At 32.1% G+C, this 27,725-nt stretch overlaps 1 protein-coding gene across 2 annotated transcripts in view; it reads right to left on the minus strand.

Annotated features, from left to right (window-relative positions):
• The window catches only part of LOC132716619 (tyrosine-protein phosphatase non-receptor type 11-like), a 44,632-nt gene extending 18,484 nt beyond the window's left edge, over positions 1–26,148 (minus strand). Inside the window, exons 1-4 of one of the 2 annotated variants that reach the window (XM_060699926.1) lie at positions 16,650–17,248; positions 6,255–6,377; positions 4,556–4,750; positions 689–851 (exon numbers count right to left, since the gene is read on the minus strand). In XM_060699926.1, the coding sequence (XP_060555909.1) occupies positions 689–851; positions 4,556–4,750; positions 6,255–6,377; positions 16,650–16,759 (591 nt within the window). In that variant the 5' untranslated portion in view covers positions 16,760–17,248. Of the gene's footprint in view, positions 1–688; positions 852–4,555; positions 4,751–6,254; positions 6,378–16,649; positions 17,249–26,004 lie in introns of those variants that run through there. The other variant, XM_060699927.1, reaches the window with a different exon arrangement.
• Positions 26,149–27,725: the final 1,577 nt, after the last annotated feature.

Raw genomic sequence — 27,725 nt, forward strand, 5'->3', positions numbered from 1 at the left:
TAACATCAAGCCAATATTGTAATAAATTAGTCATTTCAGGAACATTATTTTTTCACAATTTTTGGTATTAAATAATTTTTAACAGTTTATAACCAGAATTTTGTACACAGCCATAAAGGATGTGTGATTGTAAATAATATAATGCCCAATATTTCAAAAAATTAATGTTCCTGAAATAATCGATTTGCTACTATATTGGCCGATGTTAGAATTTTTTGGCGGGAAAGCATAACAGTAATACTACCTGAACTACCAACAGTATAGAGCCTGGTTATACTACAAGGATGTTCAGGCTGGCCTGGCTCTATACTGGTGGCAAAGGGTAGTCACATTAGGTTCCAGCAGGCTATGGGTTAATTCTTAGACAGTATTCAATTTGAAAGTATCTTTTTAAGGTAGTCTTACTGGAATGCTTTCCCACCAAAGAAATTCTAACATCGGCCAATATCGTAGCAAATCAGTTATTTCCAAAACGTTATTTTTTTTTCAAAATCTTGGGCATTAAAGTATTTACATGCACTTATCTTTTATCGCTACGTACTTAATTAGAAATTATTGAATACCGGATATTGTGAAAAATAACGTTCTGGAAATGACCGATTTTTTATGTTGATATTGGCCAATATTAGAGCTTTTTTGGTGGAAAATCACTACAGTATGACTACCTTAAGCATGTGACATAACTTACATTTCTCCTAATTTTTACATGTGTTACTCTATCTTCGCATTTTACGGAGAGGACAAAATCGCCAGGTTTACTCTGTGACTCTCTGACCAGATAGCTCCCATACTTTCCTCGTTCCATCAACTGTTTTTCTGCTTCTTTCCCAGATATATGACCATGAAACCATCTGTAACATAATCACATATAAATTATAATATGCTACTAGAATATAATTTTAATATACAAATCTTCTATAGAACATTTCTGTTAGTCTTAAAACATGACAGGCCATTACTGTGTGATAATTTAATTATACATGTAGGTTTGGCAGCATTATCCTCAGATAGCTTGGACAAGATGTTTGAGAAGACTTGTTTACACTCAAGATAGAAGAAATACTTGGTTTGATGAGCTGCAAATCCCACATAATTTTAAAGAAAGCACTACAGGTGGCGCGATAGCTCAGTTGATAAAACCACTGACTGTCACTCCTGAGGTTCTGGGTTCGATCCTTGGTAACACCCTCAGGGTTTTCAGAGACACTTTCAGTGCTTCCCACCTACCTAGAGGTAGACTGGTAAGAAACCCAGGTAATCCTTGCATGTATCAGTGCTTAGAATACACTGGGCATGTAAAAAAAAACCCAAGAGGTATTTTCAATTAAGGACTCAGGTTCCCAGATTCACTTTTATCTCATAGCTGTTTCTGCAGTCTGCCAAGGTAAGGACCCTACTGGAAATAAGTGCTTGCACATTTGTAGGTTATCCTTAAGAAATTCATTCATTCATTCATTCATTCATTCATTCATACAACATCATTCGTTCATTCATACAGCATCATTCATTCATTCATTCATACAGCATCATTCATTCATTCATTCATACAGCATAACTACTGTTTGCAGCAGTAATAATCAGCAGGTGTTTTCTTCAGTATCAGTTAGTGAATTTAGTGAACTACATTAGTTTTAAACTTACTGACAGGACAGTAAATCTACATCAATTCATGTATCTATACAGCTTTTAAGAATTATCATATATTTTGCATCTTGTTGAAATCCAAGTAATTTATCTCTTATCAAGTTATGTCACTTAAAGGTCATTCTATACATGGATTTTGTTTATTTTCAAAATTCTTCCTGTTTGAAAGGTCTTGAGAAGAAGTTAAGTTTATCGGATGATGTCATGTAAAACAAATATGAAATCTGTTAATCCTTTACCTGCTGAATTTCTGTAATGGGCATGTCCTGCTTTGAATTTGGAACATTCCATTCAAAGTTTAAGGGTTATCAATATCAAAATACAAAATTTTTTAGCTACCAGCAGTATAGAACCTGGTCAGACAATATAGATGGTCAGGCTGACCTGGCACTTTACTGGTGGCAAAATGCTAGTCACTTTCCATTCCAGCAGGATAAGTGTTTTAACTTATAAAAAAAACATTCTGCTCTCCAATGCTGTAAAATATCATTGTTAATTGGACAGTTTATGTCTCTTCTTCAAATAGTACGTGCAAAATTCAACAAGGAAGTGAGGAAATTAAATCTAGTGCAAACTTATTAGGTTTTTATTTCTTTGGCTAAAACTATTCAAAATTTTAAAGGAGTGGTCGCCTAGTGGTTAAGCTGTCTACTCTCAACCAAGGGATCATGGGTTTGAGCCCTAATCAGGTCATGACCATGTTTCTTCTTTTGACACCAGTACTCAGTTGGTTCCAGAAAGCAGACTCCAAAGTAATTAATATAAGTTGCAAGAACTTGTTTTGCAGTCGAGCTTCAATAAATATGTTAAAACCAAACAATTCAAAATATGTATAAGAAACTTGCCCTACAACTAATTTGAAACTGTTCATTATAAAGATCATTATATTGACTTGAATGTGGATATTGATTTCTTGCATATCAGACTGCTGTTTCCGTAAGTTTACCCATGCCAGAAATTTCATCTGGCATGGGGGGTGCCAGAAAAGTCATGTGCTATGCAATGGCATGCTTAGGACGTAATTTTGCTGTTATAAATGAAGTTGTTATTTCATATGCCTTTGTAAGGAATTACTCAGCACGCCTCTTACCACCAAATTGGCGATTCCCCTTCAGACGGATATTCCAATCTGAACCATAACATATGACAGATATCATAAATCTACTAGAGGCACAAGTTAGGCCTTTATTGTCATAAGAAAATGGTGATAATATTCATATCAATGTCATTTGAAATATACATCTTGAAATAATCTTTACATCTTGAAAAACTTAATAAAGTTATAGAGAGGCATTCATAAACAAGAATGTCGAACGACACATATACCCCCCTTTCTAGCCATTGACTCACATAATTGATAATTTTATTACATAAACTTGGCCAAAAATGGGTACATGGAAGTGTTCAATTATGGTAAAATCAACGGAAAAACCATTTTGACATTCAAGCCCATGTGACATTGACCTTTGACCTAATGACCCCTAAATCAATAGAGGTCATCTACTTCTTATGACCAGTAACTAGGTGAAATATGAACACTTTGTGATGAATACTTTTCAAGATAATCAGCGGAAACCCCTTTTGACATTTAAGGCCCTGTGACCTTGACCTTTGACCTAGTGACCCCAAAATCAATAGGGGTCATCTACTAGTTATGACCAATCACTATGTGAAATATGAAGGACTTTGTGATGAATACTTTTCAAAGATAATCAACGGATACCATTTTGACATTTTAAGGTCCCTGTGACCTTGACCTTTGACCTAGTGACCCCAAAATCAATAGGGGTCATCTACTAGTGATGACCAATCACTATGTGAAATATGAAGACTTTGTGATACATACTTTTCAAGATATATCAGCGGGAAACCATTTTGACATTTAAAGCCCCTGTGACCTTGACCTTTGACCTAGTGACCCCAAAATCAATAGGGGTCATCTAATAGTTATGACCAATCACTGTGTGAAATATGAAGACTTTGTGATACATACTTTTCAAGATAATCGGGGAAAACCATTTTGACATTTAAGGTCCCTGTGACCTTGACCTTTGACCTAGTGACCCCAAAATCAATAGGGGTCATCTACTAGTGATGATTAATCACTATGTGAAATATGAAGACTTTGTGATACATACTTTTCAAGATAATCAGCGGAAACCATTTTGACATTTAAAGCCCCTGTGACCTTGACCTTTGACCTAGTGACCCCAAAATCAATAGGGGTCATCTACTAGTTATGACCAATCACTATGTGAAATATGAAGACTTTGTGATACATACTTTTCAAGATAATCAGCGGAAACCATTTTGACATTTAAGGCCCCAGTGACCTTGACCTTTCACCTAGTGACCCCAAAATCAATAGGGGTCATCTACTTGTGATGACCAATCACTATCTGAAATATGAAGACTTTGTGATAAATACTTTTCAAGATAATCAGCGGAAACCATGTGGTCTACCGACGGACAGACCGACAGACCGACAGACAGACAGACAGACTGACATTAGCAAAACAATATACCCCCTCTTCTTCGAAGGGGGGCATAATTAGAGCACTCACTGACATTATGACATAAGCCTTTAAAATGCATGATGATAACTGTAATATGAAAATGGACAATAAATTCTGAATATAGTTAACACGGGAATGAAGTCATAAACTTGATAAATGCACTGTGTTGTTGTTGACTTTTAAATGCTTATTCACCCCCCCCCCCCCCCCCAACAATAAATCTGCAGGCTTGTTACTTTTACCCATATTATAATGAATTTCTTAAATGGACTTGTCTAGGTTCCATTGTACGAATAGTTCATTATAAATTTTGATGGATAAATAAATTCTATCATTGGGTTAGACAGAGGATAGGGAAATCTCAACTACAGGGTGATTGTTAAGTTTGAAGTTACCTTTCTGTTGTAGGATCTTCTGAATTCACTGGATATTTTAACTCGATTATGTCGCCATTTCTCTCTTTTAGTTGACCCATGTTCTCCATGTAAAATTGCACCAGTTCAGCCAGTGTTGCAAACTTCTCTCCTCCATACAGGTCATAGAAGTCCCCTGTATTCTGTATCTTGATGTGAGTAACTTGTCCATTACGTCTACATAAAATGTATACAAATATTTATAATTAATTATATGTACAGTCAACTCCATTATGACAAACTCACTTATAACAAATTATCGTTAATAGCGAACTTAATCAGAAATCCCCCGCATATTCATTCTTTCTTTTATATTAAATCACATCTCTTAATATGTACTCGCTTAAAACAAATTTTCGGCTATAGAAAACCATTTTTTCAACGGCAAAAAAAAAACCACTTAAATTTTCTTAGTTAAAACAAACTATTATAATTGAAATATCGGAATGCACTCAATTAAAGATCAGTACATAAATACTGCTATCTGATAATTATTCAATCAAGTGATTGCACAGATAAGTTAGGGCTTCAGGGAATACAGATTTTGGTAAAATGTTTTCACATAATACATGTATTGCAATACAATTGCTTTGCTAGTATTAATAAAAATAATTGATATCTTTTGCATTTAACTTTTATAGACAGTGCCTAAATAAATGTGATCATGTAGTTCAACATTTTGTTTGAATTAAATACATAAACACACTCCCAAACCTTATGCAGTATATAAATTGTGAACTTTTGTCCACAATAAATCAAGAACATGTTCATAAAATATTGTTTAATAAAATGCCTTGCATAAAATTACCAATGCCATATAAAATACTGATTACACTGGTGACCAATGACAGATATGGACTTTTCATGACAAATTTGCTAGCGAAAGTTGTTGCTACTTCGTTTTTAGTGAACTTCGGATATAACGAACAATATTTAAATGTCCCATTGAGTTCCTTATAAGCAAAGTCGACTGTATATAAATATAATGATCATTATACCTGGGCACTAGACAAACAATTTTTTTGTTGATATGTTGTTTATATTTATAAAATACTGCATTTAATACCTTTAACGCACAAACTACATGATATAAACTACAGTAAAGCCATCTTTCTCACGATATCAACTACAATATATCCTATTTTACATGAAATCAATTTCAGCAAAACATACTTTTCATGATATCAACTACTATAAATTCTTTAAAAGTTCTACAGTAAATCCTATTTTACATGATATCAATTTCAGCAAAATATACTTTACATGATATCAACTACAGTAAAGCAAAGAATATTTGAATAAAGTTATTATTTTGATCAATAATTTTGCACTGTTTAAACCACAAGGAAACCAAATAACATTACAAGTGACAAACAGTTTCATACCAGTTCAGCAGGTTCAAACAAATTCCTTACTAATAATTAAACTTTTTGCTGCCTACTAGATTGGTAAACTCTTTCCTATTTCTTTCCAAAAAGGTAAAACAAATATTGGAATATAAAATGGTTTATTTGATTCCATGAAAAAAAATATTATTAACTCAACATTATTTATGAAAATTTCCTGGCAAAAACATTATTTTAGAATTAAAATTCTGGCTAACACTTAAATGTTTGGTAATTTCATTTTCGTTTACAGTTTATCACATAATGTACTTTTATCAGATCATAGAAAATCTCACCTGACAGACAGTGTGAAGTCACCTTTATTGCTTGTACTGGGCCTGGCTAGAAAACTTCCATCCACCCCTCGGGTCTGCAGCAGCCTTTCTGCATCTTGACCTGATATGTTGGGATGGAACCACCTGTAAAATATAATGGTATCTTGAAAAACTTGTACAACTGAAAAGCATCTCTTAAAACAAAAGGCAACCTGTTAAAATTAAGCACCTGTTTAACAAAGGCTAACTCTGAAAACAAGAGCATCATACTTTGTAAAATAAGCACTATCTCAGGCTGTGAAAACTGAGCAACTGTAAAAATAATGAATAGAGAACCTGTAAAATAAGGTCAAACTACCTTTGCTAACTGGAACCTGTAAAATAAGGACTATCTTTGCTAACTGGGCACCTGTAAAATAAGGACTACCTTTGAAAACTGAGCATCTGTTAAATAAGGACTACCTTTGAAAACTGACCATCTGTTAAATAAGGACTACCTTTGAAAACTGAGCATCTGTTAAAAGAGGACTACCTCTAAAAACTGAGAACATGGGACCGTTCTCTCACTGCCTGAATTTTAGCGTGAATGGTGCTTCATTAAGTCTAAGATACATACAAACAGAGAATATATAAAAGAAGATTACCTCTGAAAACAGAGAACATGTAAAATAAGGACTTTCTCTGAAAATACAACATCTGTACAATAAAGACTACCTGATCTCTGATCTATTTAAGACCAAAATTTACATCACCATTTTATAATTTTAAACTGAAAAACTGTTAATTCAGACAGAATTATTGATATCTGCCATCAAAAATCTTGTTTAAGCACAAACAAGACTTACAACAGTTACTATTAATCCTTTAATATAAATGTCAAAATGATATCATCAGTATAATGTATGAAGAAGCCAGGCCGGCATGTACATTGTATATAATATCCATACAGGCGGACCTGTGGCTACATATAACTTGGTTACTTCCAAAATTTTATCATTTTCATTACAAAGCTGTCATGTGATTAATAGAAAGTAAAAATTCCAGATGGACAAATATCTAGTTAAAGCAGCACACCTCCAGATTCATGTTAAGTTTCATGAAAATTTTGGAAATGTATTAAAAAGTAAAATATTGTGAGATGAACAAATATTGCAATCAGCACTTGCAATCCAAGAAAATTACCGAAAGATGGTCAACATATGCAAAAACAGTCCTTACTGCATTAGTAACGGAGTAGAAATATGGTGATAAAATACTACAAAATCAGTCTTTAACCGCTTATAACAATTTTCATATCACTTGGATTTTGAAAGTTTTCACCTTTCTTAAAAGTTAGTGTTTTGGCTCATCTGGATATGAGCAGCTTTAAGTTCATGATTAAAAATATATATACCTATTCAACAACCTAGTTTGAAAAATCTTTTAGTTAAAGATACAGAATATATATTTTTAAAATAATCCAACAGTTTGATGAATCAAACATTGATCAAACATGAATCAAATCTTGACATTGATTAAATATTTACGTAAATGTGTACATGGAAAGACTTTCTTGGCTCACAGGTCTTTGTCATTGACAGTCAAAAGAATTCTATACACCTGCAAGATTTTTGTTTTATCTTAAACCAGTATTATGTATTATAACAAATGGGCCATTCCTGTTGGCCTGAAAATAAGGCCAGCCTGAAAATTAAGCCAGGTTTGAAAATTAAGCCAGTCTGAAAATTAAGCCAGTTTGAAAATTAAGCCAGTCTGAAAATTAAGCCAACCTGAAAATTAAGCCAGTTTGAAAATTAAGCCAGTCTGAAAATTAAGCCAGTCTGAAAATTAAGCCAGTTTGAAAATTACTAAGCCAGTCTGAAAATTAAGCCAGTCTGAAAATCACCGCAGTACTGTAGCCTGGCATAATGTATTATAGAAGGAAACCACTTCCATTTTGATAAGACTTGAAAACTGTTAAAATAGGAATTATTCCCCCAATTAATATAGAAAGATTCCATGTCAAAGCCTAAATTTACATAAATATAGAAGGGTAAAAGTCAATGAATAACAATGTAGTGTCATTATAAAATACATGTACAGGGAAAACAGGAAAATCTTAAACATACAGTCATGTAAACAAGAGAGGATACTTGACACTTAGAAAATGACTTCAACTCATTTCATTAAATCAATTTACAGTGCATCCTTTTCTTACACTATATTGAGATGGAGTTGCTGGGGGGGGGGGGGGGGGGGCTTGCGTCACTGAGGTCTCAAGGTTTTTTAATTGGTAATTTCTAGACCTTTATAATAGGAAATGTTTGTGTACATTCAAAATATCTTATTTTAATAAATATTTTTAATATCATAATCTCTGTGAAAAGATAAAATCAAAATATAGTTCACTAGGTCAATCTTGTATTAATACTTCCTGATTGAATTAATGATCAAAATATGTTTATATATTTATCTTTATAGATAACATATAAATGTCTTATCATTTATGTATTGTAAAAATCAATACTATTATTTTAGAATTGTACATAAGTTTGTCTTGTGTATTGATGAGATTAAATTTACAGTAACAGTCAAATCAGATGACTTCATAACTCTGTAAATACAGAAACAGCTTAAAGGTTTGTGTTCTTTTTACTTTAAAGGAACCCCACTGAGGGCAAACAACCTAAAATCATAAAATTTGAATGTCTTACATAGATCGACTGAAGCAAATAAAACAGAAAGATATGCAAACGAAATATACTCAGAAATATATTGAAAAGTGTATTTTGTGCTATTCTTAACCCGATCTGAGTGAAAAGAGTTGCAATGCTTTTCAATAATGGGTAATTATTCACAGTAAGAATAATTATTCTGGAAAAACTGAGTGAGCAAATGACCTGAACTTACCGTAACTATGTACACATGTTATTGGTCTAGACTAACATCAAGAAGAACATTCATTTTGAAAAATTATTCCCAACATGTCAAAAAACCTAAGTGGAGTCCCTTTAAAGGTGTGAAGCTATATAACTCGCTAAAAACACCTTTACTGTACAATCAATGCATTTCTCACAAGACATTTTTTATCAAAAAAAATATATTTGTTATTTAAACATAATGAATCATATTAAGGAAAAGAATCAAACCTCCCCTAACAAAACATTTATAAATGATAAACATTAAATCCCAAAAATATTAACAACAGAAACTAGTTTTATTTTGCTATGATTTTTATCAGGATACAAAACACACAGGGTTTCCCCAGGTGCTTTTGGCGCGGTGCTTCCGCTGTGCCTTAATCTCCAAATCAATCTCTCCGCTGTGCCATTAAATTCATCGTAGCGCTTGATTTTTCCAAACCCTATCATTTAGTGGTTTACAATTTTATATGGCGCTTGCAGAATCGAACTCGCTGATTAATCAGTAAACACAGTGGTTGTCAATCAGCACGTGTAATAAAGTGTTAACAGGTTGTTTATAGGAAGCAATTAATAATCAGTGTGAAAGTCATCGGTACTGGCAATTTTGTTACCATCAATCCTCATGTTTGAATAAAATTTCAAGAAGCTAAAAATATCCATGCCCTGTTTGATGATAAGTTCCCGGTGACACAAAGAAATTTATTAAAGACCTTTTTTAAAAAAATTACAATTTTTGCCTCTTGAAATATCCGCTGAATAACAATCTTAAAATGATCAAAAAATATTTAATCTGATATAATCAAAACCAACAACAACAAGAATAGTGAACGTTTTTGCTGAAATGGACAAATTTTCATTTGTCACATATTTTCGAAATGCCGCTTTTTATAATTAAAAAAAATTAACCAAAATGAATGTGTGTAATTACAGTCTTAAAATATAGTTTATGAATTAAAATTACTAAAGGTATTGTTAACATTAGTTGAAATGGAGATATTTGCCAGTATCTTATATAAGTTTATGGGAGGGGGCAGGGATTGTGGAGTGAATCAGGAAGAAAACGGCATAATGGTCTTATGATGTAGGGCATTAGACTTTATATTTCAGATCTTTTCAATCACTTTTTTGGGATACAGTGTTTCCCATTTGTGACATATTACCATTTTCCTAAATAAGCTTTAATTTTCTCTGTTCAAACTCTTGACTCCCTCACCCCTTGTTCTATTTATTCATTATATATATCAACTGCAATCATATATATAAATACAGCAAAAATGGCGTAGCATATTCAACATGATTTGGGAATCTTTCATTTTGAAAATCCTAGTGAGATCCCTGTTTATTTCAATCGGTCAACATCTTGTTTTGTTTCTACATTGATGTTCACATAATTTAAAGAAAGACTTTCAGTTTTAAACAGTGAAGAGTGACTGTGAAGATAAACAGCTAATGTATACATTGTTTATAAAAGGATTTTTGTTTGTGTGTTGTTTTCTTATTTTATCACACTTTATCATAAACTAATCAAAAGAAGCTCTAACACTTACTTCAAATAGTCTTAATCATTATCATTAGAAAAGCAGAGGTAAAAAATTGACCATGCAATGGAGTGCAAGCAACAAAATTGGAGTGCAAGCAACATAACAAGTTTGAAACTTTTTATGCAAGTGGTCCTAACAAAGATGATATTCTAAACACATAGACAAATATGTGTATTCCTAAATGCTTGTTCTGAACATTGGTATGGGAGAACTTAAAATGCCCTTGTAAACATTGTGAACTTACATACATAAAGATCATCTCACGTGCTGTCTATATGAATAGACTCATGCGATGTGATAATAAAAGATACGATAGAATTTCAAATAGACAACTTTATTTACAAAGCATCTTCACATTTGAAAAGAAAACTACATAGAAAAAAATCATGTCTTTTTAAAAACATTATCACAAAAATCATTAACAGAGGGAAGTTAAATGCTGATAAAAGCTCAGTATAATATAGCATCTATATATTTCAACACTATAGCCATCAAAATTGTATTTTTTGTGCATTTTGTTTACTTTTTGATAAAAAATAGAACTTTTGACATTTTAAGACAAGGAAGAAAATATAAGTTGAGGGTCATGTTTGTCCATGCTCAAATAATTATAAGAAACATGCCACATGTTCCAATGAGATTTAGAACAGAATAAATCATACTTTTTAGTCAATAACTTGTTTATAAAGGAACAAAAAGTCACTGTACAAGTAAACAGAAAACATTACAGGACAACTGAGGCTTAAAGGAAGCATTATGGTGTTTAGTTTGTACAAATTTATTTTAGTTCAAATGTGTTCGAAGCTATAAGCTCATTGAAACACTTTTTAATTGGTTCCTGGAACTAACAAGTACTTAGCGATGAGTGTTAAGTTTCTTGCTCAAGGAAACAAAGGCTTGCCCCTGACTGGGTTTGAACACATACGGCCAGCAATTCTTAGATTACTAGTCTGACGCTTTAACCACTCTACCCTAACCCTACCTGCAAACTCCATTATGGAGTGTGCATATTAATCACAAAAAAATCTACATTAAAAAGGCACAGCTTAAATACTGCTGACTCGGGCATATTCAAATTTTAAATAAATCTGACAGAAATTGTTCAAAAGTTAAATATATAAAATATACATGACTACCATTGGTAGTCTTATACTGTGTTATTTCCTGTTTCAAAATAAAGTAACAAACAATAATGTTCAGTTAAATGTGGTTAAAGTAAGCAATTATAAGATTCTAAAGTCCAACAGTTACTGTGGGTTTTTTGTTTGTTTTTGTTTTTGGTTTTTTTTTGGTGTCGTTTTTTTTCTCTCAAAACTTTATCAAAATGTAAAATGCCTTGAAATATTATTATGATTTGGTGTTCTTTGGTATTCTAAAATTCTAAAGGTAATACTGTTAGTTGCAACCCTACATAAGTGTTTGTTATGTTTTTCTATCCAAAGTTAACAATAATCTGCAACCAACCCAACAACTCTGAAAAGAATTATCATTACTCAGCGAAACTCATTTACATTAAATTCAGTTTCTCATTTTGGTTAACTGCATGTGCAGAAACTGAAAAACACTTCATTTGAACTTGTGAAACACATGATTAGATAGAGTGAAAGTTCTTCAACTCAGCATTGTTTAAACATTCACATTAAGTTTACATGGTTTCCTTGTCCTTATCGATTCCACTTATTTTTGTTGCAGGATAGTATGTTCTAAGTCCTACTTTACTATAGCCACAGTTTTGTCTTAAAGTGACATTATGCTCATAATTTAATAATCAAGTTGAGCCTAATTGACTATTTAAGTATATATTTCAAAACATTAACTGTTATAACAGTAATTGACAAACAGCTGATATTAAAATATAAATCTGCCTAAAATATAAAAAGACTGACATCCGACTTTTTAAAAATTGAACTTTATAGGTACATTCTGATTGATTTTTATAGAAATTACTTTGGGCAATGAGAATTATTTATGGTTCATGCAAAGTAATTTATAAAATTTAAAGGAATTATGACAAAACTTAAACTTATTTTGACTTTCCCCTGTTCACTCAGTATATAGCTTTGGATGGGCATAATGTCACTTTAATCAAGGGCTACAACTCTGTTCTACCACAGTAGATCAAGTTCATATCTAAAACAAAAGCACCAAATGTTGAACTTAAAAAAAAATAAATATGATCATTTACTTTATACAGCATCATCTTCACCACTCAAACCGACAATTATCAAATGAGGATTTATCCTTGATCTGCAGTGACATTTTTGTGATTTTCCCAGACATTTTACAGTGTTTTCATTTTCTCCTCATTACATGATAACTAAGTTATTATAAAGAAAACATTTTTTTCCAATTCAAGTGAGGTAGAAACATCATATTTTTTTATCAACAACATGATGATTTATGTAAAACACATAAAGAGTGTTGAGAAAAAATACCATATTCAGTAGCAATTATTATGGAAATCCAAGAAGATTTTTCGCATTTTTTTTTTTAAACTGAATTCACAGATGTAATAACCTATAAAGAACTAAAAAAATCATAGTAAATGACAAAAGAAAGCACTGTCAGTCTAAAATGAAATACACGGAAATACTTTGATTAATTTTGTATGCTAATTTGCCTGGAGATACTGATTTTTTACAGACATGTTTGTTTGTTTGTTTTTTATACGCCTTTTCCCAACAGTATTTCAGTCATATAGGCGGGTTACAGTTTCCTGACCATCGTTCCTGGAAAGTTAACCATTACTAGACTACCTTCCTCCGTGCTAAACTACCAAAGCATCTCCCGGGGATCGAACCCAAGCCAGAGAGGTAACTGGATTAGAAGTCATCGACTCTAACTCCTTGACCAGGGAGGCCTATAAGCCATTCCCCTGTGCCTCTGGTTGGCCCTGGGTTGTAGCCAATTTTAACCCATGAGTTATATTTTGAACAGATTTGGTATAGTTACATTAGTAGATGCAACATAACAAATATGTAAGCTCGGGACATTGTTTTTTTTTGTGTCTTTTTTTCCATAGACGAAGAAAGAGACAGTAATAAGGTTAAAAAACCCTTAAACATTTTAATAATAAACACATACATGTATAATAAGCATTGACAAGAACAGGATGTAAAAATAAGTTTTCAAGCATACAGGATAATCAATAGCCATTTACTAAATAGTCATGTAGATATACATGTAGATATATCACATACAGAAATGATTCAGCAGTGTGATATCATTAAGTGTGTTTAAATTGTACAGGAATACTTCAGTTTTCAAACACTTCCATACAGGAAGTGAAGCCAATGTGAATTATTTTCCCCCTGTGTTTTAAATCAGTTGACAGATATACTTGTAGTTTAAAGTATAGTTGCCAAAAATAAAACCCCGTTATTTCCCTTCGGTTTCTGTGAATGATAGACCATGCTTCCATAATAATATTTAATTTAATAATAAAAAGTGATTCCTTTCACATATGTATTCAATGCTCCTAGGTAAAACATATTAATGCTAGACCTTTTTTAAGATTTGCATGGCCGCTTCTATCAGAGGTATATTTATTAGACACACTATCAATTTCGCAAAAGATATCGAAACAGGAAGAAGTAAAATATATACCGAGCTGTAATCAATGTTAAATTTTCTGTAACTATGATGGATTTATACACCCGGCACTCAGATCACAAGTGTGCCACATAAACTGGGTTAAAATGTTTAATAATTGAAAAGGGTGATTTTTAGCAAGGTGGTTAGGGGCCGGAGGCACAGGGTCCAGAGTTTTCATTTTTATCTGAGGCAATGAACAGATGTGCCAATGAAAACAACAAATTTGGCCAAGTGTCAAGGGAGGTGTTTTAATCCACAAACTGAAAATACATCAAATTTTAACAGCAATTTAACCATTGATATGGATTGCCAATCTCTTAATTATAACTGAAGACCCTGAGGGTCTGATCTCTAAGTGTCTGTGCATCAATACTGATATAATAACATAGTCATCATAAAAAAACGAAATACAGTTTTAAGCTTGTGGAAAAAATCTTTAAAAACACACATACATATTCATTTAGATTATTTGAGAAGTAATTTAATTTTTAACAGAAACATACATGTACCCAACATACCGTAAAATTCCTTTTAAACACCCCCTGGAGACATAACATTTTCCAGGCGGGATAATATGTTTGGTGAGTTTAAAAGTTTATATTATACATTTTTGTGTCTATTATAAAATAAAACAGATTCTAAAAGATTTAAATAAAATCATGAATGTACTCTTGAGCACTGGTGAATAGATTTTTTTCCTTACCATAAAAACTTTGGGGAGATGGCTTTTATTAGGGGGAGGGATATTTAATAGGAATTTTACAGTAAGACTAATTAAGGTTTAGACTGCTCACTTATCAATCAATTTTTAATATGTTTCATTTGAAAGGTAAACCAAGTTCAATATAAGATGTGCACCCAGCTGATCAACTTGTCTATATATGACAAACCAGGCTAGTTACACATGTATAAAATATGTCACCTGAAGGCAATATTTAAATATTTCAACATGATTCAATATAACTGCTATAAATTACTAAATAAAATAATCATTAGTTTCAGTATAGTTTATTTAAACTTTTAAGGGGCTTGGTTTGTAGCATTGTTCATTCACCATGAATTTAACTTACAATTTCTATATCATGCTCAGTTTTTTTTTTCCAATATACTTAAATCAAAGTGCTGGCTCTTTTTTCTTATAATATCCCTCAACAGTCTTCTTTACAATTATATTATATGAAAGTATATAAAAATAATTTTCAAAAAATCTTAAGGAGAGATGAAACTGATTAATCTATTTCTATTAATTTACTTTTTTAAGTGTGGCTGTGGGGAGATGAGGGACTAACTTTCAACTTGTTTGAAACAGAAGTCAGTTACAAGCCCCTTTTGGCACACCCTTGCATAAGATGATGAAACTGCCATCACTTAGATGAAGTGATAAAAACCATTATGTCCATTTTAACCTCTAGAAAGTAACACTTCAAGCACAATGAAATTGTTAAGGAGAACTGCTTAACAATAATGAAACTTTCAGACACTTGTCAAATATACATCAAATAGGCAAATGAGTCACCAAATAACATCAATATATACATATTTCTATTAGTATACTATTTCAATATAAAGTCAATATAAAGTCAAATATTCAATTTCAAAACAAACTTGTTTTATTATGACCAGCTCAATGATAAAACCCCACTCCATATGGAATGGCTTTAACAAGTCTGAATACAATAAACTTAATTCTTACAAATTATAAGTTAACTAAATTCATCAAAAAAATAAATATACGCCAATTTACTATATGTCTTGTTGAAGATAAAACATTATATATGAACTTTTACAGAATAATTCTTAGGATATGTGTATACAGGAAAACATGAGAAATGTCTGTAATAAAAATATACAAGAATAAGCACTTGTCTAAAATTGTCTATTGTCTAAGCAATTGTCTAAAATCAAAAGAAAAAAGATTTGAGCAGCGTCATGACAAAACCAACATAATGGGTTTGCGACCAGCATGGATCCAGACCAGGGTGCCATCTGCGCAGTCTGATCAGGATCCATGCTGTTCGCTTACAGACCCTCTAACAAGTAGAGAAACTGATAGCGAACAGCATTGGCCTGAGGCTGGTCTGGATCCATGATGGTCGCAAACCCATTATGTTGGTTTTGTCGTGACGCGGCTCATTTTCTCTCTCACCAGTAGAAATTTAATTTCCAAGTTTCCGTGTTAATTTCTTAGTAACTAAATATAGTAACAGTCTAACTCATACATTTCTATGCTTTTTTTATCACTGAAGAAATTCCAAAAAAATATATTATCAAGTACCGATAAGAAGAAAAACAAGGGATATCGGTGTATTCCCTTATTTGTTCAGTAAGTAAACTGACAAAAAAAAAAGTTCTAAATATAATTGAGCAGTATTTTTTACCTCCTTTGTTTAACAAATTTCATCACCTCGGAGGGCTCATATGGCAAATTCTCCTCATCCTTGGCATTCGGCACTTTCACATTCGGCACTTTCGGTTTTGCTGTTTTCATGATCCTTGGATTTTAACCTCAAATTTCACTCAGATTTTTAAAATTCATTCATTTTTAAATAATAACTGAAATGTTGACAAACTTTATCCTGATGAATTTTTAACAATTTTTCAACCATACTCGAAACTTATTTTCATTTAAAACTTTTGTTGTTGTTGTTTCTTTTTAAATAAATTGTCTATATGAAAACTTAAATTAATAAATTGTAGGTTTTTTTTAAATGAAATACATCATATGTCAGCTGTTAATTTTAAAAGTTCAGAAAGTTAAACTTCCATCTTGAATAAAAAATCTTCCTATATCATTTATTAAAATCAACAGAATGATAAAGTATCAAAATCCTTAATATCAAACAGATCTTTATTTCCTTAGTGCAATTAAATGAATCTTGACTCTTCAAAATTCAAACTTAAACTATATGCCTTGATTAAAAACACAAGTTTATCTTTTCTTGTACCCGATAAGGGAAATAAAATCTTCTCACTGGTAAGAGACCTATAATAGTATGTTAAAAATGCCCCTATACGTTTACTTAAATGTATGCAAATTGATAAAATCCAGGAAGTAAAATGTGTATACAATAATTATAGAGTAGCTCTGATCAATTTTTTGATAAACTGCCATACATAACCTGTCAAATAATGTCGAAAACCTTAATAAGGTTAACATTACGTTTCATATAAAGAGAATTTTATTAAACGCAGAAATTTATTACTCACCTACTGAACATCATCTATATAAGGCAGTTTCTCATGCATAAAATGAAATTCAATTTCCTAACAGTGCATCTTAGATCTTTCTTTAAACATTTGATATTTCATTTAATATATCAACAAATACCCTAAAAAAACTACAGAATTAAATAGTTTTAGATTTTTTAAGAGAATAAAAATGCATTAAACCTTAGAAACACTGTCACACAGATATAACAGTATTAATTTTTTATCTGTTGATTAAAACGGATTTCAACCATCTCTTTTGTAAGGTTAAACATTAAATTAAAATTTCTAAAATGAACGTTTCTTGATCTGAATTTGAAACAGTACATTGTACATAAATAAATCTTAAGATACGCTGAAGGTATGCTATTAACATATAAGTACAAAAAATAAGTACACTGAAATCAAACTAAATGAAACAGATATGAAAATTGTATGTTTGCCGCACAAAATTGTGCTCAAATTACAAGAAAAATATCCATTTTGAAGTAACTGAGCAATAAGTTGAAAAATGGGGAAAGAAATATCTAAAGTACAAACAACTTCTATTAACATTAAATCAACTTCTTGATTTCTCCCTCGGATAAGCTGGGGAAAACCAAAACTATTCTAAATTCCAGAATCAGTCTTATTTTCAGGCACGTAAACATAATTTTCTCCCAACAGTAACAATCTATCAATTCTCACAATTCTAAATTGTACAGTAATGTTTGCAGGTCACAAAATATAGTATATGTATATATTACCTTTTTATCTTTTACATATCTGCTTGTTTAAGTGCCCTAGCTGGTCTATGTAAATATTAAATATTTTATGTTTTTAGGCTTTTGGACCTTTGTGGAGTTCCTTTAAAGATCCTGTAACTCAATTTTTTATATCATAAATATAATGCTCAAATGAAGATTTATTGATATTTTAAGTTCCAATAAGCATTATTTGTAAGGATATTATTCATGTTAATAAAGGGAGGTAATTAAAAATTTATTTCCTATAAAGTCTAAGTCAAATTTTTCAATAAGAAATGAATGCATTTATTTTAATGATTACATATTACATATAAATTAATTTTGTAATGTAGACAAATATTTGCAGTATATATTTTACATATTCTTTGATGTTTGAAAATTATTTTAGAAGCATAATTTTATACATATATAAATTTCACTTAAGTGTGGTAACAACCTTAATTACAACATACAGAATCTTTAAAAATACATGTTGAGTGAATAAAAAGACAGTCTTATACAGCTGTAGTACTTCTAAAAATTACACATTATCAAAATGCATAGAACCATATGTACTGTACATGTACATACATGTAAACTGTGAAATATTTTTTATTAACCTTATTTTTATCTAATTCAAATTAATTGTTAAATTTCAAGTAACCACATTAACATTAAAACTTAAAGCAGGAAAAATACACTTTAGCATATTATACAAGAATTGTCTGTGGACAGCACCCTTCAAATAAAATTTTCCAGTACATGTATGTAAAAACTTAAAAGGGGGGGCATTATATATTATATAAATAACAAAAAAGAAAGCTTGGCAGACTTACCTGCCATTGATAGTGAACAAGTTAGCCATCAATATTAGTGTGATGTGAATTTTTTGATTGCAATTAGAGAAAAGGAAAATAATGCAGTAAATGCACATACAGGGAAATAATTAAGAAGAAATGACTGACACTATTATTTTCCCTTTGGAAATGTATTCCAATTTGATAGTTAATATATTATGTAAGTAAGTATGACAATTTTTTGAGAAGCAAACATAGCTTTAAATAGAAATTTGAGAAAAAGGGCATAGCTTAGTCAATATTGATGAATTTGATGTACTCCTTTGGCATGGTTTATATTGCTAGTAGAAAGGTTACAATATGTAGCAAGTTTGAACTGAATAGCTTTGAATGTTTCTGAGAATACGAACCTTAACAAAAAGATAAACTTATGCTTATAATATACCCTCAAAAGTGTCATGAAAATAGCTACAATTTTTTCTTAGAAATATTATACACACTTATGATTATCACAAAGCGTTGTGGCAAACCAGTGATTTTCCTCATCATTCATTAACAGAGAAACTTCTGCATAAAACATTTACAATGTACTTCTTTTGAATTACTGTACATTACAGTCAACTCCCCCAAGTTGAACAAGTATTAAATTTTATCAACACTAGCTAGTTACACAGGGCTCAAGATAAGATTGGTATATGTATATTTTACATATGAAAATCACTTGTTTATGCAAGCAACTGAAATTTCAAGCCTAAAGTCAAATTGCGCAATGAACAACATTTCTCAAACTAAAATTTCTGATCACCACTGTCTGAAAATTTGGTAGTGTTTGTCACAATTTCACTTTTACAGACCACACAGAAGTCAATTTGGCCAAAAAATAATTATTATATCCAGAAACAGTGACAGCGCCAATTATAGATTCAAAAATTGGTTCTTATATGGGGATGTAAAATATCATGAGCAAATCAGAGTTTCTTTGGTCTAACTGTAGGTTATAACCAATTATGAGATAAACAATTCTAACCAGGGAATATTACAGGGCTTTTTTTCACAAGTTGGGGAAACAGCCCAGCCCTTAATTTTGGGGAAAAATTACATGGTATATTTGCAAATGGGGAAGAAAAAACTTGATGTAAATTCAATATTTGGGGAAAACTGCATGATTTTAAAGAAATTTTCTTTGGGGAAGCAGCCCTATACCGGCCCCTGTAATAGAGGGTAAAAAGGCCCTGTATTATGTCAAATTGTTAGGCAAAGCTTTGGCTGTCAATGTAAATAATGATTTTAATTACTATGGCCATCAAAGATTTACCAATAGAAAAATCATATAACCAAACACAGTTAAAAAGGGATTCATTATTTCAATACATTCATCCTTCTCATCTGTAAAAACTCAGTTCTGTAACACAGTCAAAGCTAGATTACAAACTACTACATAAATCTGTCATTACTTGCGATCCATAATTTTCATATAAATGGAGCTAGTTAACATAGACCTAAATTTGGTTGATCAAGCTCCCCCCACCACAATACATTTTATTTTTGATTGGTCAATATCATATACACATGTTAGAAACTTAGATATTACGTGGGAAGTCTGAGTGGGGCAATAGGCCATGTGAGGGCTACAGCGCTCTTAGATAACATGAATGATGTGTATAATTCTAATAAGTTTGAGACAAATCCTTAGTAAACAGGGTGCCACTAATTGGAAAATCAAGGACTCAGGTTCTATATTTGAGCTATATTTAGATTAAATGACACTTTTCAAAAGATATTTAATAAGAGTGTCTTCACAATTTAGACTGTTGCCAGAAGGCTGCAGTCTTCTATCCTAAATTACACTTCTGGTAAAAGAGTGATGTAGAAATAGATAAATATAATCATCATTGATAAGACTTAAAAAATAATGATGATAAACACAAACAAGTTTAAAAATATCTTTTTTGATAAATCATAAATAACGTAATTAAAAACAACAACTCTGATTAGAGATCAACAAAAATGCTGGAAGAGATATTCAGATGCTTGAAGCACTTTGATGATAGGTTGGTCACCACTAATTCTAATCTATTTAACGATACAAAACACTTGCACAGTTTACTTAAAAATTATTTACGAATTCCAGGAAAGATCTATTTATACAAGGAAGTCAAAGTCCGGGGCCGCAAAGTGGCTCTGGGCTTTGGCTTGCCCAGCTATAGACTACACGTGTATATTTAAAAAGATAAAAAGAAAAAAATATAGAATTCTATATCTATCAGCAAAATTTTCAGTGTCATTTCTTCATGGGGGCGATAACGGCGGAGCAATCCTATAATTGACAAATCGCAACTTTTCAGCATACCAAATAACGATAAAAGCCGAGGAACTATTGGCAGCCATATTGGACGGGAACCATAATAGGACAGGAAACCAGAACAAACGGAAGCATAGACTGGTCCCCTGTGCACTTCAGATTTACTGAAGCAGTGTATAAAATACCTAATGGCACTTTTAAAACGGAAAATAAAAATACCGACTTTCATAGGCTTTGCCTAATTTCATATTATTTTGAAAACTTTATGCTTTTATGCTCATTTGTAAGACCTTTCTGTGTCAAAGAAAGCACCTAATTTTATATTAGTCACTTTGGCTCAAAAGTTGATTCATTTTGCCCAAGAATTGAATAATGCTGTCCTATATTTTTTAATATAAAATAATAAGTAAAGTAGGTGAGGAACACACGTACAACACCAGGTCAAGTTTTAAAAGTTTTTATTGGCTACTAGTTTCGAGTAATACAATACTCTTCATCAGGCTTAAAAAATATCAAATTCTAACTACTGAAGTACTAATATTTAGGGATACTTTTTTGTGTTTTGTTACTATAAATAGAAGTATTGTTACTAATAATAGATATAGTTTTGGCACTGTTCCAACGAGCTTATCATTAAGTATAACATGTATATTGTTAGAATAAAAAGAATCACAAGTTAATTATGCTTTGTTTAATACCCCATAAATCTGTCCAATGTTTATTATGAGTTCATTTGTTTCACTGAACATACCATACTCGTCTTGGCAAACAGTTTCTGTACTCGATGATGGGGAGGGTTCCTCAAAATTTGCAGTTGGTGTTGTTGGTCTGCTGTGCTTTGGAGTAGGTGGTAACGGCGAGATTGGTGTAGGAATCAAGATGTGTGTTGGTGGTAGTTCTACATTTGATTTGGATGGTCTCTTTTTGTTGAATTTTAAGGCTGGTGTCCCTGTCTTGCCCATAACAATTCTAAATTTTGGAGTTTTCATAAGAGTTTTTGTGGTAGTTTGGTTGTTGATAGCTGGAAAGGTGATTTTGGCTTTAGGTTTTTCGTCTGGTGATGTACCAGAAAAATTTTACTGTGTTGAAAATTTTCTCTGGAAATCCATGCTGTTTGATGCTATGTTTCCTTAGGTATGATTTTTGTTTGAAAGTTTTTGAGCACCATGAACACTCAAATCTTGTTGTATTATTTTCATGTGTCTTTATGTGTTTGTATCGTTGTTGTTTTGTTGTGCCTACATAGCCACATGTATCACACAGGTAGTGGTATTCTTTCTTATAGAGAAGTTTGGTTGCATAGAAAATTTCTTGTTCCAAATCTATTGGTTCAGGTTGAGACCCTGTGGAGTGAGCGTTTTCAATCTTCGTATCCATACTTCCTCTAGTCTAAGACGTTTGTTTATGTTACGTTCACTTCCTTGGATGATGATGACGTTAACGTCGTTTATCGTATGTCCCGCGCTATTGAAATGGCGGGAAATTGGTTTTGTAGTATTTCTAGTTCTGACGTCGGCCATATGCCCGTAGAATCGATCACGTAATGTGTTTCCTGTTTGTCCAACGTACTGTAGGCTACATTGTTTGCAAGTAATGAGATAAATAATGCTAACAGTTGTGCAATTCAAATGGCTGTTTATGGAGTATTTTGCCTTTGTTACTGTACTAATGAATTCTGTCGAGTTTGTCATGTATTTACAAACAAAGCATTTCTTACCACATGCGTAACTGCCCTTTTGTAGCAACTGCTGGTTAAGGTCGGACCTAACCAGCATGTCTCTGACGGATTGAGCTCTACGTGTAACGGATAGAATCTTCGTAAATTTTATGAAGTTGGTGGAAGTGCTGCCTGAGATAATGTGGAGGTTTCTATTAAAGATTCTTTGAGCATTAGGAGTAAATGGATTATAGGAGTATGTGAACGGAATATTCTGGGCTTTGTTTTTCGTGTCCCTTTCTGTAGACAAAATTTGTAGTCTGTCCAATTTTTCGGCTTTCTTGATGGCTTTTTGTACTAAATCCTTAGGGTATCCTCTGGCCCCGTGTTCACAAAGAAAATATCAGGATCAGGATCAGGTGATCCTGATTTTCTTTTCTTTGTTTTATAAAACTAAAATTGATTGTATTATGCTAGAATTAAATGGTACATATTCGAATTGTAAATAATTGCTTATTTGCAAAGAAACCAACCTATTTTGGGATAAAATCAACTAATAACAAAACAAATACAAAAATAATCGTATCAAAATGAGGATCAATTTTAGGATCAAGATCAAAATTTGGATCAACTGTTAAATGTCCATTTCTTGTAAAAATTACAATAAATTTATTCTAAACTTTCAAAAACATGCTATTTTAAGTCCAGTTTTATCAATTTGATATTTATAATTTAATCTATGAGGATAAATAATGGAGAATATTTGAGTTTTTAAATTTGATCCTGATCCTTAAATCTTTGTGAACACGGGGCCTGGCTGTGAGATTTTGTAAAAGATATTCTGCGCATTTAAGGTATGCTATCGTATCGCTACAAATCCGTCGTAATCTTACCGCTTGGCTGTATGGGATACTGTTTTTTTGGTGTGTAGGGTGGTAACTAGTATAATGTAGGTACATATGTGCATCTGTAGGTTTGGTATAGACCGTAGTGTGAAGAATACCTGTGTTGTCCTTAGTAATTTTAGTGTCTAAGAAATTAGCTTCCATGGGATTTATATCGTAAGTAAACTTAATTGACTCGTGAAATTGGTTTAAACAGGCCATGAAGGAATTTAATTCCTGTCTGCTGTGCGGCCAAATCATAAATATGTCATCTATGTATCTCCACCAGACTAGCGGTTTCAATAATTGTGTTCGTAGAAATCTTGACTCAAGATATGCCATAAATATTATTGCGTAACTGGGGGCGCATTTTGTTCCCATAGTTGTTCCTGATATCTGGTCATAAAATTTTCCGTTGAACTGAAAACATGTTTTCTTAAGTACAAAAAGCATAAGTCGGAGAATGATCCATGATTTAGGTTCGTCTTTTCTTCGATTGTGAAGGGCCTCTCTTAAGGCCCGTACGCCGTGGATTTTCCGGGAATCGGTCCTAATTTGTTTAATTTCAATAGGAAATTATTGGTGTCCTTAATATATGAGTCTACTGCTTGTGCCAATGGCTTAATATGATAGTCAATATATTTTGAAATATTCTCAGTTGGGCCATTGCATGCCGAAACTATAGGTCTGCCGGGATTATTTGGTTTGTGTATTTTGGGGAGCATATAAAAGACCGGTGTTCTGCAATGTTTAGGTTTTAGATAGGCTAGGTCTTCCTCTGATAGTAGACTGTACTTCTTTAAGTAATTTAGAAAGTTTATTATTTCAGCAACTATTTTTTGAGTTTTATCAGAAGATATTAATTCATAAAATTCTTGGTTGTTAAGTTGTCGGAGACCTTCTTTAATATATGCGTCCTTGTCTAAAATGACGACTGCGCCGCCTTTGTCTGCACTTTTTATTACTATATCTTTGTTTGAGCGTAGAGAGAAAATAGCTTGTCTTTCTTCAGCTGTTATATTAGAACTTTAATATAAAGTTTAATTACAAAAATTAAGTTTACAATATTATATAGATTAGAATAGTGCATATGTTTATTGTATTGTGCACAATATCTTGAGTTTGCTCATCATCGTCTCGATCTTTTGTAATATCAATTAGCATTTATATTAGTTAGCATCTAGTTTATGCAGAGAGGTAAACAAGTAGCAAAAAGCTTGCTGTTGGGTTAATACTTTGCAAGTTTGATTTGTTTTCCTTGTTTATATATTCAACATAATTTGATGCCTTATCATAGTCATACGGGGAAGTCAAAGTCCGGGCCCGCAAAGCGGGCCCAGGCTTTGGCTTGCCCGGCTATAGACTACACGAATATATTTAAAAGAAAATCAAATAAAAAAACAATTAAAAAATATATAGAATTCTATACCTATCAATGAAATTTTCAGTGTCAGTACTAGTTAGGCGCCGCCATTTACAATGTAACTCAACGATAAAAGGCGGTGTATTCCGATAACGGAACAAATCTCAACTTTTCGGATTAATAATAATCGTCGAGCGTTCCGAGTGAAAACGGAAGCGGGTACATATAATACCGAATGACACCTTAAAAACGGAAAAATGAAAGGATTTTTTTACCGACTTCCCTGTTTATAGGCTTTGCCTAATTTCATATTACACTTAGGCCCTGCAACAGGTTTAACATTTGAATAATTAACTTTAGTAATAAGTTGCTTTTCTTGTGTATTCTTACTTTCAACCATTTTTTCCATCTCTTAACAGTCTCATCCAACTCCCCACATCTTTGCACATGTATTATTGAGAGTATTTAAAGTAGAAGACAAGTAGATCTGTAAAAAATTAATAAGGAAAAACAAATTGTGGTTACTCAACTTAGTGTGGTTAAAAAGTTAATGGCCACAAATTCTATGAATATATTAAAGACGCAAGACATCATAAGGACGGTAACCATTATGATACATATATATATTCACACAAAAATATATATAAATTATGTAGATCCAGGCGATTAAAAAAGTAACAAAAAGTTGAAAAATGGGACTCGGTTACTGACTTTAATTTATCAACTTTTTTAACATTATTTCAAACACAACACATGCGGATTTTATTTTTAAATCTTCTAAAACATGTACTTTTATACCTTCTAGATGTCATTTTAAGAATATGACATCAAAACACATGAGAATATTCTTATGTTTTGTCTCTTCCTTCTTCCCAAAATTTTAACGACGGCGTCGTAGTAAATGTACGCCGTGAAAAATGTTTATTTGCTCTAAAATCTGTTATGTACCGTACTCGAAACACGGTACGTAACGTTATCAGGTCTTCGGTACGGAATTAGACCGAACCCATTGTAATCTAGAAAGTAGTTCTTTAAAATTATTTTGAAGTGGCACACTATAAGTCATCTCTAGTTAGATTGGTCATAATTAAAGTGTATTTATTGCATGTGTGTAGTTTTTGTGTTTTAAAAGTTGTTTACTATAGAACAAAGAATTCGAAAATTCACCGGGCCGAGACCATCAAATACCATCTCAATTTACTCATAAATTTAATAAAAAAAAATAAGTGATTGTGAACAAGTTTACGATACTAAAGTTATGTCGACGCAGTAAGACACTAAGAAAAGTTAAGAAGTAAAATAGATCGAAGAATACGTTTGTGAAGTATCTATACATTTAAAATAAACAGTGGGAAAGGTAATGGGCATGTTAAAAGTATAAACAGTCTAGCTGATGCTCTATTATGGTGAGATATTCTCAATTTTAATAGCAGTCATATTGAACAGAACCTTAAATATGGGCAATGAAACCGTATTAAAATAGGCTGTTCCAGTGGAAGACTGTGTTCTTGGAAAGAATGAGAATAGAATTTGAAGCAGTCTGTGCTGGCTCAGCATGTGGGAATGTCGGGAGGCTATCCATAATGGGGTAAAATTAACTTCTAGAATTGGGATGGCGACTTCATTGTATATAATTTGTGATTTTGTACATCATGGAGAGCCTATATTTATTAGGACGAAGATCTAGTCGGCGTCATTTAAGAGACTTTATTGCGGATCTTGTTTGGACAAATTTAATCTGATCAATTTTAGTTTGACTAAGGAGGGACTAGCTACTTCATATCTAATGCTACGTACATTAAATGTTTATTACACGAAGTACCATAATACTTGATTATAAAGCGGATTTAAGCCCCACCTACTTAGTTTACTGACAAATTCATTATATTGATATGATCGGCCTTGGAAATAACCTGCTAAATAACAACTCTTATTCTATTATATCCACACCACCAAAACAATAATAAAACAGCGTCCAGACTTCAGGTCAGGTGCATATTCTAGTTGTGATTGAACAAAGGTCTCAAATTACCTTGAGGGGCTCTTGGTTTACCTTTATATATCAGCGGAAGTAGGATAAGGTTTGGTTTGCCTGGTTATGTGCTTGTCCAATAAATGATCATTTGATATATCTCAACTGACATAGACATTAACGAAGACAATTTATTAAATGGCCAAACAGCGATAACTGCGACAAGCGAAAATATAACAGTTTTTACAAAATGTGAAATAGGTAAGATGTGACCGAAAAGGAAACCAAATTACCATAACAAAAATACTCATTGTCTTTGAGGACAGCAGAACAGCAAGGCAATCACCAACAAGAGCCCACTGAAACAAGACAGAAGATGAAGATTAAGACAATTATCAGTCCACATATGTCTTACATTCAACCAGGCATGTTATATTTCCGACCCTAAAAGATCGTTAAGCACGACATTATTGCTTTGCTTGTGGCTTTTTTTTCTAGTTGGTTGGTTCCAGTATTCCTCTCTTGAATACTGTTTAATTACGCTTAG

The sequence above is a fragment of the Ruditapes philippinarum genome, unplaced genomic scaffold (genome assembly GCF_026571515.1).
Source record: "Ruditapes philippinarum isolate M1 unplaced genomic scaffold, ASM2657151v2 ctg1353_1_1_1_1, whole genome shotgun sequence".
In the NCBI taxonomy this organism is placed as follows: domain Eukaryota; kingdom Metazoa; phylum Mollusca; class Bivalvia; order Venerida; family Veneridae; genus Ruditapes; species Ruditapes philippinarum.